Source organism: Morone saxatilis, unplaced genomic scaffold (genome assembly GCF_004916995.1).
Source record: "Morone saxatilis isolate NCDOM2014 unplaced genomic scaffold, NCSU_SB_2.0 Contig16, whole genome shotgun sequence".
Lineage (NCBI taxonomy): Eukaryota > Metazoa > Chordata > Actinopteri > Moronidae > Morone > Morone saxatilis.
Window position 1 is genome coordinate 9,653,365 of NW_023339718.1, and position 14,258 is coordinate 9,667,622.

The 14,258-nt window shown below is 40.1% G+C and overlaps 1 protein-coding gene across 1 annotated transcript in view; it reads left to right on the plus strand.

Annotated features, from left to right (window-relative positions):
- Positions 1-3,297: 3,297 nt before the first annotated feature.
- stpg2 (sperm-tail PG-rich repeat containing 2) overlaps positions 3,298-14,258 on the plus strand; it is a gene marked incomplete in the record, with an annotated part of 58,133 nt that continues 47,172 nt past the window's right edge. Inside the window, 5 exon segments of the mRNA XM_035658223.1 lie at positions 3,298-3,315; positions 3,630-3,797; positions 5,974-6,141; positions 9,362-9,477; positions 11,246-11,377. Of these exon segments, the coding sequence (XP_035514116.1) occupies positions 3,298-3,315; positions 3,630-3,797; positions 5,974-6,141; positions 9,362-9,477; positions 11,246-11,377 (602 nt within the window).

Below are 14,258 nucleotides of genomic sequence, written 5' to 3' on the forward strand. Positions count from 1 at the left end.
CACACACCACACCACACCACACACACACAACCACACACACAACACACACACACACACACACACACACCCACACACACCCACACACACACATTTCGGAAGTAGGGTGAGGCCAGATGCATGCACCCATAACACAAAAACACAATGAAAAAAGAGTCCTGATGTCAACTATTGCCACTTATGAACAGGGGACTAGATCTACATGCATGTCGAACGCATGTGTCTTCAGATCAAAACTTAGTTTTCCATTTTTATTTTTACTTTTTACTCTATGTATATACCTATACATTCATTTCTATTCTATATATTGTGTTAGATATTGTCTATAAGTACTATTGCTTTAACACTGTGTGAGAACAAGTGTAACGGAATCAATAAAGTATTTCTGATTCTGATTCTGATAATAGTTAGTTATTACTTTCCTCACGAAATTGGTAATTGTGTCCCTTCTCCCCAAAATCAGTTATTGCCCAGCACTGATCATTAAGTATTCTTCATGGATCTCTGTAATGGTTTCCTGTACGTCAAGTTTTATGTCTCTCATGCTTGGACAAAGCAGTGGCTCTGCATTGTTGTGTCTCCCTTTACCTTTGTCTGTAACTGTGGAATTAATATGCCAACCAAAATTATTCAATATATTTAGCTGTTATTGTAGTTTAATAAACCCCATGTCTTGTGATAGTCATAAATCTGTTAGAAACTAAACTACTCTCTCAGCTATGCACTCAATTATACCTAATTTCGTCTAATATTCCTATTATTGTGGATTCCTAAACTGTAAGTTATTCACCTTTCATGTTAATACTGCTTTAGCAAAATATCTGCTGTTTGTGTTTTTTTTTTTCATAAGGAGATACATTATTAATGTTCCAACTCATCATACATTTTCACTGGAAAATTACCTAATTTGAGGCATAAATGTTTACATGCCTTGTTTTTCAGGGTGGTCCATTCGAAAATGCTTTCTTCTTAACCCAGATTCCCTAGAAAAGACAACAAATAAGATAATATGCTCAACATCTTAATGGCATTTTCAGTAGTACTTCTTTCACTGGTGCAGTTTTCAGTCAGAGGTGGTAGAAGGGAGGAAACTCTTAAGTGAGAAATTGTAATGAAGGTTTTAGGACAATATTCTAATGAGCTATAGGTTGACTGATTAATATTGGCCTGTGACAAAGTTTCCCACCACAGTTAGAGTAATCATATCATTAATTAAATGAAATATTTGTCTCCACTGATTGTTGTTGTTGTTTTTGTTGTTTTATTGGATGGCGTAGTGTCTGACTAAGTTTTCCTCTTGGGCATTGATAACATTTGCCAAGTCAAATACCAGTGTGCAGACCATCCCTGCTTATGAGACATGACAGGAAGTTCAAATAAAGATACAGTTCACTGCTGTTCCAGAGAGGCCACTTGATACTTGGATGGCTTTCCCCTGAGTTCTCATTATCCAAATCTTGACTATATTGTAGGGCAGGCTAATGGTGCAGGAGGAAGTAGGTCAAGACTGCAAATAATGATAACAGGAGTGGCGACAAAAGTGGCACAATAAGGCCAAATGCAGGAACAGAGAAACAAGCAAGCCGTGTTGCTGAAATCACAGGACCATGAATATTCAGTAATTTTTCTCTTTAAATGAGTACTAACTGGCCCACTTTAGGGGAAGAGGAATGGATGGCAGGAGTCACCCACTAGATGGTAGGATTGGACCACGGTTGCACCCTGACAACATTAACCATTAAAATATGAGGTTTACTGTATAATAGCATACCTGGACGACATTTTGCAGTAGGTGAAAATGAATTAGGATGATTTCACAATGACCACCTCCTCACCTCTCTCACCCGGTCCAAACACTGGACCCTGGGGGGGAGATGGCCTGCCTCTGACACTCTCCCTCCCTCACATCCTTTAAAACTGCACTCAAAACTCATCAATTTAATGCTATCTGTGATCTATCACCACCCCCCATCTCTCATTTTTTATTGCCCCACCTGTTTTCTTTATGTTTTTGTTTTGTTTTCATGCTGTTTTGCTTCTCCTCTTCATAGTTGTTGTTATAGTAGTTATTTCTACACTGATATTGCCTTGGCTGTTTCTACTGTTGTAAGTAAGTAACTAAGTAAAGCTTCATTTATACAGCACCTTTATGGATCATACATAAGATAAATAAAAAGCATGTAAAGTGCCTTTAATACCCTTTAAAGCGCTATATAAAATAGATGTATTATTATTATTTATTATTTATTATTTATCATTTATTATTTATTATTATTAATATTTTAGAAAAACTAGTAATGGTAACAATGGCAACGTAGATTATTAGAGTTACAAACATTAAAGTTTTGGTCCCTTTGGTTTCTCTGCGTCTGTTTTCTGACGCCAGTCGCTGTGTAACCCTACGTGGTATCCTAGCAACGACGCACGCCAATAAGGCAGAGTGTAGAGAGACCGTACTGTGAAGACAGCGGTGAAGGAGTGTTTTAAACCTCTGGGCTTATCAAATGTAATTAGGTGAGACCTTTATTTCAGTCGTGGGTCGACTCTAGCAGGTGTCCACACTGTCCACATGAACTCCAGTTAAGCTAGCAGTCTGTTTGAGGCAGGGAGAAGTTAAAATGTACAGCCGAGCTCCGAGAAGAGTGACCTTCTTGCCAACGAGCGGTACTTCGTCTACAGTTGGCCCCGGATCCTACGATGTCCCCCTGTCCACTGCTAAAACAGGTAGGAAAGAGCTGCTTGTTAGGTAGCTACCTTCAAAACTTGAGTAAAAAAAACAACAACTGAAGGCTAATCGAGTTTAGTTTTAAATACAGAAACCCAACTTCTTTCAATTTTTCGCAGAGAGGTTACTAAAACCAACCAGTTACCTGCCAGACGTTAAGCTGCTGTCAGTACTTTACAGTGATATAATATAAATATACAGTGATTCATAATGTTAGCACACCCCGTATGAATGGCAAATGAATACATCTGGCAGTGTAACTCCATACATGTGCCATGAAATATATTAAACCATGTTAACCAAACCAACCAAACCATTACTGATTGCCAAGCCTGTCCATCTGCTGTAGAAGTTAAAGAACGACAATTGTGAGTCACGTATTCTACCTTTTGCATGATTTTCTGTGTTGCAGATGGCTTTGCTCCATTCCTGTCCTTGACAAACAGACAGCCAGTATTCATTGAGTCCAGTGAGAGGATACCAGCACCTGGACAGTATACCTACTCACCTGTGAAGGTACTGTAGGTCAGCGGAGGTCATTTACATACAATTACATCAAGAAGACCTTGGTGTACATGAGAGCCATATACTGGGTTAGGTGAGGCTGTGTGGGCTTTGGTTCTACCGGGGAAGAAAAACACAGTACTTTGCATTTTTGTCAGAATATTTTCACCCATTTAACGCAGAAGATACCAATAGAGGAGAGGCAATGTGTGTTGTGGTAAAATTGTTTGCGTAACAACTAATTTGTCCGCCCAGCAGCCACTGAATTGCTTTTTCCTGTCAAAACACAAAACTATTAATTTAGGAAGGCATTGGAGATGCAGCCTATAATACCGGATGAGAGCAAGGGGAAGAATTTGTTTTTGAATCTGTGTGTCTCTCTGTTGAACCCGTATCTCTACAGCTAAACATCCACGGTGGCCGCAGTCTCCAGAATCGCTCCAAGCGTTTTGAGGAGGTGGTGTCGGAGGTTCCAGGCCCCGGGGCCTACGATGTGCTGCCTGCTTCAGGAAACATGCTCAGGGCCTTGACGGCTGATGCAGGACAGGCTGAGAAGCTTGGCAGGAAAATGGTAGGCATATGGGTGAAGTTATGAGGACAAAGTAAATGAGCAGTCAGGTTACAGAAAATGATTTATTATTGATTTTCTCCTTCCGGCTTGTATAACAGCCACAGTAAGTTGGCTTTTATGCAGTATGTCCTTTGTATATATGAGTAATATATGTAGAAAACTGCTGCTCAAAAAGTCACCTAATGCCTATACAAAAAAATATATGCATGACATTTAGGGGTGCAGACTTTTTACTTCTGTACTGTCGGTATATATCTCTACTCTTGACGTTTAAATAACTTTATCCCGTGTTTTATCAGTTTCATATTACCCAGATATCCTTTTGTTCTGTGAGACGTCACCCTTTTCCCTCTGGTCCCCATCTAACCAATTTAAGCACACTTGTGTCTCATGTTCTGTTAGCACTACACATACAGTACAACAACAGTTAACAACTTTTATTTTCACACATGCAATAAAAATACAGTAACATGTAAAACTCTCCTTATCGCAGTTCACTGTGATGTGTTGTATTTATGCCTTTTGTCAAACAAAGGATATGAATAGCAGCGCTTCCTCCAAACGTGGTGACTGCCAATACTTGCAGACAGTACCTTGCCAGTACCTTAGCCCTTAACACCAATCTATGGGAATTAGGGGCTGCTATTTTAAAACCTCTGTGGGAAACAGTGTTTCTAGACTTTTGTCCAAACAGTCACTTCTTAATTGTTCTTATAAAAAGAACACCATCTGGTGTATTTGCTTTAACATTTGAAAACTTACCACATTCAGAAAGGAATACTTTGAACATGGACGGTGAAACAAAGGAAAGGTAGAATCTGATATCTTTTGTCCTTAATAAGTCGGACATTATATCCCACCTTGTAATGTGAAGCCTCATTTATAATATGCAACAAACACAAGTAATAAGTTTATGATCATCATTATAAGGAACCCAAAACTGTACAAGACCCACCAGTCCGGTAATCCTGTAACTTGATCTTAACAGTTCCAAAGTGACCAATTGATCTCTAAAATGAAATTTGAATGAGTTGAAGCACAGGCGAGATGCCATAAGAAGTTGTCTGACATGTATTTTCTGCCACTGTAACAGGGTAAAAAAAAAAAGTGCCATTAGGTTGACTTTGCCATTTTCTGTACAATATCCTCAGTAGCTGTAACAGTGGCAAAGTCTGTGCAGGGTCAGCTCGTACACATTCAAGCTAAAGCCTGAAGCCTGTTTTCATTTTACCTCTGTTCTTTGTAAGGCCCCCTGAAACATTGCACACCCTTTTGTGTTTGCTGCCCAAAAACAACAATGAATAGCAGTGATAAACTCCTGACAGGTTTATCAATGTTATTCATCAAATTGAACAAATAGAAGAGGCGTGTAGCTTTTGTTCGTTTAACATTTGGCACAGCGAACCCTCCCTCCTGTTTACTGTGAAAGATAATGTCTCAGGTGGTTTGACATTTTAAGACAAAGCACCTACAAAGCAAGCAAACAATTTAATCACTCACTAAATACTGATATATGAACTTTGGATTTTTGAATTTTGGATAATGTGGCCTCTCCAGTAGCCCCCAGCTTCATCAGCAGTGATGCTAAAGTAGTGAAACAGCCTTGCAGTGAACTGAGATGACATAAAATAGCTCTTTTCATTTGCCTACTATGTTAAATTTATGTCCAGAGTATACACACATAGTCTGGTTAAGCTTTAAGTTAAAGCTGAGCTCAGGCCTTTTATCTGATGTCATTAACTCACTTTATACAGTGAATGGAGCATTTAAAAACTTTCACCTCCAGACCTGACCAATTGTGAAAGAGAGGTAATATGCTCACACTCTCTTCCCTCTTTGCTGGCTGTAATTATCTGAAGAGCACATCTTACTTCTAGAAAGTTAGTAGAAAGCTTTGATGCATTTTGACTGAGATGGCCTTGATTGCCTGTTACCTCCGCAGATATCGTTCCTATTCCTGCACTTCTACTTCTGCCTTTTCCTTCTTTCTTTCTCCTTTTCCATTTTCAATTTTGTTATTTTCTGCCTCCCCTCGCTCCTTCTCTCTCTGTCCCTCCTTCAGTCTCTCACTATATTGGCCCCAGGCAATGTTCAGCTTCTTTGTAAGCCAGGGCATCCTTTCCATCACAAACCATGCCTTCTCTTCCCCACTCTCCCTGTCTTTCTCTCCACGCAGTGGCTGCAGGCTAAAAGTCTCCGGCTGGTTCGTCAGTCAGAAATCCCATCCATTCCTTCCCCGGGCCAGGCCTATGGCTATGAGGAGGACGCCCTGGGTGTGCTCAGCAAGCAGCAGCCCCCTCACAGGGACACAACCCTTGGGCCAGCGTACTACAAACCACTGCAAGTAAGAACGGTCGCACAGACACACACACACACACAGACACAGACACATACACACACACACACACACACACACACACACTCACACAAAGACACACACACACAAGGGTGCACACTCATGTTGGAGTTTGAATGTACATCCATCAGAGAATGTGAAGTGTTAATTTGTGCATGCATGTGTGCTTTCATTAGTCTGTGTGTGTGTCTGAGTGTACTTACTCTGCCCGCAAGGCGAGGTCCATTAGTGTTAGGCAGATCTAATGCACCACTGAACCCCCACCCCACCCGATTCAGTTGGCCCAAAACCCATTTCCATAGCTAATGAATGCAGCTCTACTTTAAAAAAAGCCCAAGCACACCAATGCTCATCCATTTTACATGCCAACAAAGAGAGCCATTAGTAATTATTCTTCAAGCTATATTACAATATTCACTTAAAATAATGCACACGCCTGCTGGTCTGGCTCTCAATTAAGTCATTTTTCATCTGTTAATGACCACAGGAAGTCAACAGCGTCCTTGAGTGTTGGCCGAGGTTGTGTCAACACACCGGCGCAGGCACAGAGGCGGGCTGTGATTTAAAGTTACCGGCAGTGCATCCATCCACAGCTCTTTTTTTCCATCTCGACTTCTGTTGCTCTCCCTTTGAAAGTTCAGCCCCGGTTTTTGTCTGTCTTCTGTCTCTCCATCTGACACGCTCATTTCTTTAAACTCAAACTGTTCCCCTGCCCCGTGCGCCGACTGAGTTCAAAAGTGTGGGGAGGCGGAATTAAGTGGCTGTCTGAGGACGTAACTTCAAAGTGACCGGGGCAGCCGTTGAATGATAAGACATTAGCCAGAAATGAAAAGAGAATAGCTGTGTTTTCTGTCTGAATGGTACTGATAAAAACAAAAACATCTTAATCAGTTTTATCCAGTGACCCCAAACTCATGGTTCACTTCTGTATTGACAGAGCAATTACATTACTGCATCGACCGATTCTTAAGTTAGTAGACAGAACTAGAGACAGGCTAGAATGCGGAATTGGCTTATCACAGATATATTGGTAGAGGCATGTAATGATGGCTGACATCTAAAATAATACTGTTAAAAGCATTTGGGCTAATTATCACCATGAGATATGTTGTTAGTTCAGACGGTGTAGTATTAGATTGTAATAGGAAGTGTGTGCAATTATATTACTGGAGTGATGATTCTTCCTAAATATATTCTCTCATTTAGTATTATAAAAATGGTCTATGATGGTTTAAAATCTCCAATATGTATTTGCTTGAGTTGAAGTCTGTTTTCATATTTATCAAACCATTCAGTGACGCATTGTGCTCTGTACGGCAGTGAATGCATTTGTTATGTTTCCTCACTCATGTATTCAGTTTTTTTTTTTTTTTTTCAGTATTTGTCCGCCATTTGTTGGTCACAAAGTTTCTTTTTTATCACGAAGTCCGTATGCTATTATAATGTTTATCTGTGAATACCCTGCCCCAGAAATCATGTATCTGTCATAATGTGTTTGGCATGGAGATGAGAAATGGAAATGGAGACACAGACAACATTGTCCTCTTAATAGAACCTGAATCAGATTTACACCCAGACTGTGTTATGCATATGTTTCTAATAAACACACCAACCATTTCCGCCTGCAGCATGCTGCCCACACACAACCCTACTCACAAAAAGCTTTATTTATGGTCGACTTTTTTACTCTCATTTAAATAATAAATAGCCTGCCATTCCATTTTATCAAAGCTGAATGAATATGTTTATACCCACTAGCTGTGTTTTTGTTTTGCTTTTAAAAGCTCTCCTTGACTTAAATAGGCAATTTGTGCCTCTGAACTCAATGCCAACTGTGATACCATCACAGTGTTTGTATGTGTGTGTGTGCAATGCAGAACAGTTTTTCTTTTTAACTTTAAGCATCTGAACAACCTTGTTTCCTATCTCCCCTCCTCATAACTGGATTGGTAGATCACAAGGGACCGAACCTCAGAACTCGTCCTCCAGTCACTATTGAAGTTGAGAGAAGGAGACAGCCACCACATGGAGTTAGAAACTTTTTGAGACTCCCTGCCAGTCTTCCCATGACCTGCCTCATAGAATAGACACAGACGGTTGGGTCAAATTAGAAATGAAAAATGCCTTGATTTGTGATTTAATGAGGGAAGTTGGAAATGTCTCATTTCAGTACAGGTGTTTTTATTTTTGAGGGGCAAGCTGCGGACTTCTTTTAGTTTCAAGAATGTGAATTGAAGCAAATTGGGAACCAAACTGTTAAGTGTACCAAAAATTACACATTTTACAACATTTGGTGTATTTGGGTCTCCCATTGCTCATAAACTCAGTCTGGTCTTTAAAAACTCCAGTGCCATGCTTTCTTTGTGTATCACATTAACATTAAAGGTCCAGTGTGTAAGTGTGAGGATCTATTGGCAGATATGGAATACAAAATTCATAGGTATGTTTTCATTAGTGTAAAATCACCTGATAATAAGAATCGTTTTGTTTCGTTATCTAAGAATAAGACATTTTTATCAATTTATTTTGAGCAAGCCAGAATTGAAAATAAATAAAGCATTTTTATTCATGCTGAATTTAGCCCATTTTGTCTAAGTATAGCCTCACAGTCACTAGCGTGGCTAAAGACTGTTAGTCTTGTTGATCAATAACTTGTTTCCAACCTGTTTCTAAGAAAGAATAGAACAGGAATTCACAACCCTGTAGTCGTGTGTAGTTTTACATTCTTTTGCAGCTTGCTATATGCTTTTTAGAAAATCTCACAGATGGTGTCTCTACAATGTGTTTGGCGACAGCTGGCCAGCTCATTTCCAGACGTAGCCTCTCTCAGTTATTAAGCTGCAGAGTGAACTGGTCCTGTCTGAAAGGCCAGAGGCAGTGGGAGCAGGCTGTAAAACTCAGAGAGATAAGAAAGGACGGAGGGTCTCCCTTAGATCTCTGACATACTCTGGCATTTGGCTGAACTTCACATTTCATTCAGCCCCAACTTTATGAGCCCTGGCTGGAAGAGAAACCAGATAAGTGTGAATGAGTCAATTCTGTTTTCTCCTTCTTTGTTCTTCCATTTATCCTCTTGTTATCTTGTTCTCTCCCTCTTCCTGTCATCTTCTTTTTCTCATTCTTTCTCCCTGACCAATCCTTTCTTTCATCCACTCCTCACCTTCTCTCTCTTGGTGTCTGTCTTTTCTCTCTCTTTCTCTTTCTGTAGTCAGAGATGAGCTCTGCCCAGAAGTATAAAGGAGTGCACTTCGGTAACATGACAGGGAGGAGAGGTGAGGTGACATTGGAGGAGGGACCAGGTCCAGGACAGTACGACCCTGAGACGTGAGTACCACAAGTCATGGTATGGTATTAAATAAGTGTTTAGTACCAGTGGCATATGAACATCATTGTTGAATATCACGTCAACATTGGCCTGGCAACTGTGTTAAAGGTCCAGTGTGTAACATTTAGGAGGATCTAAATACAATACTCACAAATATGTTTTCATTTGTGTATAATCACCTGAAAATTGTTGTCTCCTCTACGGAATCCACCGTGTTGAACCGAATGTTTGTATAGTAGCGCTGAACTAAGACAAACCAAACACTGGCTGTAGTTAGGGCCTTTAGCATGTGAGTTTCACGGGCAATATAGTTTCTCTTACATGCTTCCTCTTACATGTGGAGGATGAGGCGAGCGATATTCAGTTGTTACAACGTCACCGCCATTAAGTCCTACACACTGGACCTTTAAATGTTAAATCAAAGGCACATTGACATTTTGTGAAAGATGCTTTTTTGCCAAGGGCTCGATGATAAGACCAGCTCTCATATTTGTATTGTAAATATAAGGCTACAGCCGGCAGCTGGTTAGCTTAGCTCAAAAGACTGGAAACAGGCAGAAACAGCTCGGCTCTGTCAGTGGTTTTATGGGGGTTATGTACCAGAATATTTCTTGCCTGGGCGCAGTGATTGCTTTTAGACAGAGTCAGGCTTGTTAAGCTAAGTTAACCAGCTGCTGGCCGTAGCCTTATATTTACCTACAGACTACCTACAGAGTGGTATCAGTATTCTCATCTAACAGAAAGTTAATAAGCGTAAAATGTTAAAATATTGCTATTAACTGTCACTTTTAGTTTTAAGTCGACTTTAAAGGCTAATGTAGTACAGTCAGTATTATTTTATTATCAAACAAAATAATGGTTGGCATTTAAGTTCACTATAAGATCTGCTGAAGTTAGCAGTACTTCAGGAACTTTGCTAACTAAACAGGTTTGTAGTAATTATCTGTGATTCTGAGATATTGATACTAAATTCAGTTTGTTGGATTGCCATCAATGTGTATGTATTCGGAATAAAAACCTTTATAAAGTCCTATGTTGAACCATGGATAAAAAGACAAAAGGTTGGTTAGATTAGATACTCCAGGGCATCTAATCTCAGAAGTTCACTGCTCTTGAGCTCTTACAGAGATGTGTGCTGAACAGAGCAGCTGTTCCACCAAAGTGAAATATAGCTTTTATCCTCCAACCAGAGCATTATGTTTGACATTTCACACATAGCATTTCTACTGATGGCCACGGAGGATGGGCCTTACTAAGCACTTCTACATTGGTGGGCACATTTCCAGCTCAGCTATTCATAAAGGAACCAACCGAGTAATAGAAGGGAACGTGAGCAATGCATGTGAGCAGTCATACTAGTGTATACATTCACAGTAGATGTACGCACATGTTTACATGCCCACACAAATATGCATGATACACACGTGATTATTGGAATTATTAAACATGATTGAAAATGTTACTGTTGCTAAGAGATGTTGTTTTCAGTCTTTTCTCCCCTTCACTCCTCCTTCTCTTGTTCATTCCTTCTCTTTCTTATTTTCTTCTTCCATCTGTCTTTGCTTTGTTTACCTCTCTCCCTATTTACCTTTCCATTACACATCTCTCTTCCCTTCTCATTCAATATATTGTACTGTATCTCCCCATTCCTCCTACTTTTTTCTTTGTTTTAAAAAAAAAAAGATTATCTTTAATTTTGATCTATTCTATATGTTTGTCTGTGTCTTCTGTTCTCAAAAACATTGTTGTTGTCTCTGCCTGTCTCAGAAAACTAGAAACGTACTACGAGAATGTGAACCTTCAAAAGGAGCAGAAAGGCCGAGCTGAGCTGATCATCCCTCGCTACCACGAACTCGTGCCCAAGCAAGAGGAAAAGAAGGCGAGTACACGTTTGTGTTGGTGGGCGTTTGTGTCCGTGTGCTGCTCTACATGCTAAGATAAGATGAATGAGAAGTGTAGGAAATCAAATCTTTACCAGGCTGGGATCAATGTCAAGCACTGCCCCTGTGGGGGATATAGTCCTTTAATGTGAGTCTGTGTAACTTTCTGAACAGTAGCCACTGTGACCACAAGTGGCAATTAAACCTGCATTATTGGATTTTTTGGGCACTTGGGGGCAGCGCAACAAGCTGCAAAGACAGCTTTGACATATTATCACCTTATTAAAGTTGATATGGTGAACGGTTTAGCAAACAGTTGCTTATTTAAACAGCAACAGTAGCATTCATTTAGAGTCTTTCCAGCCAACTCATAAATCGAAGTCCAATAGGCTATTCACTCTCATTATTGCTCTGTTTTGTTCTTCATCAACTCCTGAGGTAAATATCTGGCTCTAGCTGTTAGATATTCTGTCATGTTCACCAGCTAGTTGCTAACTTTATCTGTCTGTTTGTGGGAACATAGCGTGTGTACAGTGGGTTTTTCTGAGCTTTTGTGCTGAACACAGCTGCCTAAATGCTGCTGGAAATGAGGCTGAGAAACCGCTGAGAGCCTTGAATGAAGCAAAGGTGCATTTTTAATAATGAATTCAAGTTTTGTAAGAGGAAGATGGTCTGTTCTTTCATATGCTAAATAGTCTTGCTTTAATACATGTCAGTTAACACGTCAGCCATCAGTGTCATTTCGTGTTTATGCAATTTATTTGGACAGATCACCTGAAAATTTAAAAAATAATAATTCTCAGCCAGAACAAGAGGGCTTTACCTACTATTAGTGCTGTAGCACACACTGTGAACTCTCAAAAACTCTGCTTTTGAGAGAGGCAGGAAACTTCGAGAGCATGTTAATAATTTGTAGTTGGTGTACATACATAAAGTTAATCCTGGGGTTTTGGATTGTAAGAGTAAGAGATGTAACTCAAGTTGCAGCACACACACAATCAATTTTCCCCACTGTTACTGTGGACTAGAGGAAATAAATCTGTGTGGGAAACATTTAAGAGAAAAGCTGTATTAACAGTTTTGAAAAAAAAAAAAGAAGTACTTTATTAATCCCCAATGGGGAAATGAGTCAGAACACTTTGTGATGATTTTTATCTTTTCTTTTTCAACAACACCCAATAAAGTACATTGAGAGTTACTTAACCAAATTATGAATGAGTAATACTGTTTACAGTATTTGCTTGCATGCCCCCGCAGTTACTGAAACCTCACAATATCTGTTAACAATATCTGCCTATTTTATTAGCATATTATCATATAACGTTGTTGTGATTACACTAAAACACTCATAATAATGTTGGTGCTTTGACATGTTTCAGGAGTAAATTAATACTTGAGCAGCCATTATTTTTCTTTGGCAGTTAAAGAGCTTGTCCTCTTTCTTCACTGCACTCTGACTCAGATAAAGTCTTAACACAATAGGATTTGAAAACTGCAGATTGAGAATGAGTCATAATAGAGCACCATGCTTTACAGTGAGAACTGAGTCAAGGTAAGTACTTTGGATTTATTCTGGATTTATTGAAGTACAGTCGATTAAGGATGAAATGATTCAATCCCTCCTCCCTCTCTCATTATAATTCATCAGTTTATCTATTCACCCATAGAGGGCAGTAGAACATAAGCTTTAATCGCAGACTGGCGCACACACACACACACACACACACACCACCACAGGCCCACCACACGACACACAAAACACACACACACACACTCACACATTGATACACTGGAGCCAGTTGAGTGGATGGGAGTTACTCACCTGCATATGAACTTGAGTGTGCTGCCAGAGTAATACTTTGTGATGCCTTATTTCGCCGGGCGGTGGGTTAGAGTGGGTGAGGCAGAGTCTGATAAATGTGGGACTGGATTTGTGGAGAGAGAGGTGAACGTATCCCGCCTGTCAAAGACTCGCACCTACGCCTTTCCTTCTTGTCCTCTCTTTTGCTTGAACATTTTGCTCTGCTCCCTCTCCTCTCTTTAATGTTTTAATTAGTCTATTTAAGTTCGCATTTTCTTGCATTTGTTGTAACTCTGTTTATGTAATATATGGCTACTAAAATGACTGAAAATATGTTCTAACATGCTATAATTTATCCAGTGACTTTCAGTTAACAACTTTGCCTTCCGTGTATGCTTGTAAGTGTGCACTGTGCTGTATATGGACCCCCTGCCATGATGGCTGCACCGCCATCCGTCATCATTAGTACCTGACATGTCAACTCACATGTACTCCCACACACGCGCACACACTGACCAGATGGGTCATTACCCACAGTGGGGACACTCAGGACAAACACCTTTACTTTCTAGAGATCAGCAGACAGTCTGTCTCTAATGGCTTGGGGCGGCTGGTGTCCCATAGAGTTTAAGTCTGCGTGTAGGATTTTCCCATTAAATAGCCATTCTGACTTGGCAAGGGCAACAACTGAGCAAACCACTTTAACAAACCATTGTTAGGTGTATTAACGCAATAAAAAGCAAAACAGATGGAGCTGTACCAATGCAATGCCTGATATTACCCTGTAAATACATAGTTCACTGTCAGTTCATCTTTAAAATGTGTGAATTCGGTGTTATGTTTGCAGCACTTGTTATTTTTAGAAACAGGGAAGCAGAACTGCTCCCACAGAGGAAAAAAGTAATAACTTGGTGCAACTAACTCTGGATCAAGGATTATATATGGGGCGGCTGTGGCTCAGAGGCAGAGCGGGTCGTCCACTAATCGGAAGGTTGCTGGTTCGATCCCTGGCTCCTCCCACCACATGTCGAAGTATCCTTGAGCAAGATACTGAACCCCGAATTGCTCCCGATGCTGTGCATCGGTGTGTGAATGTGTA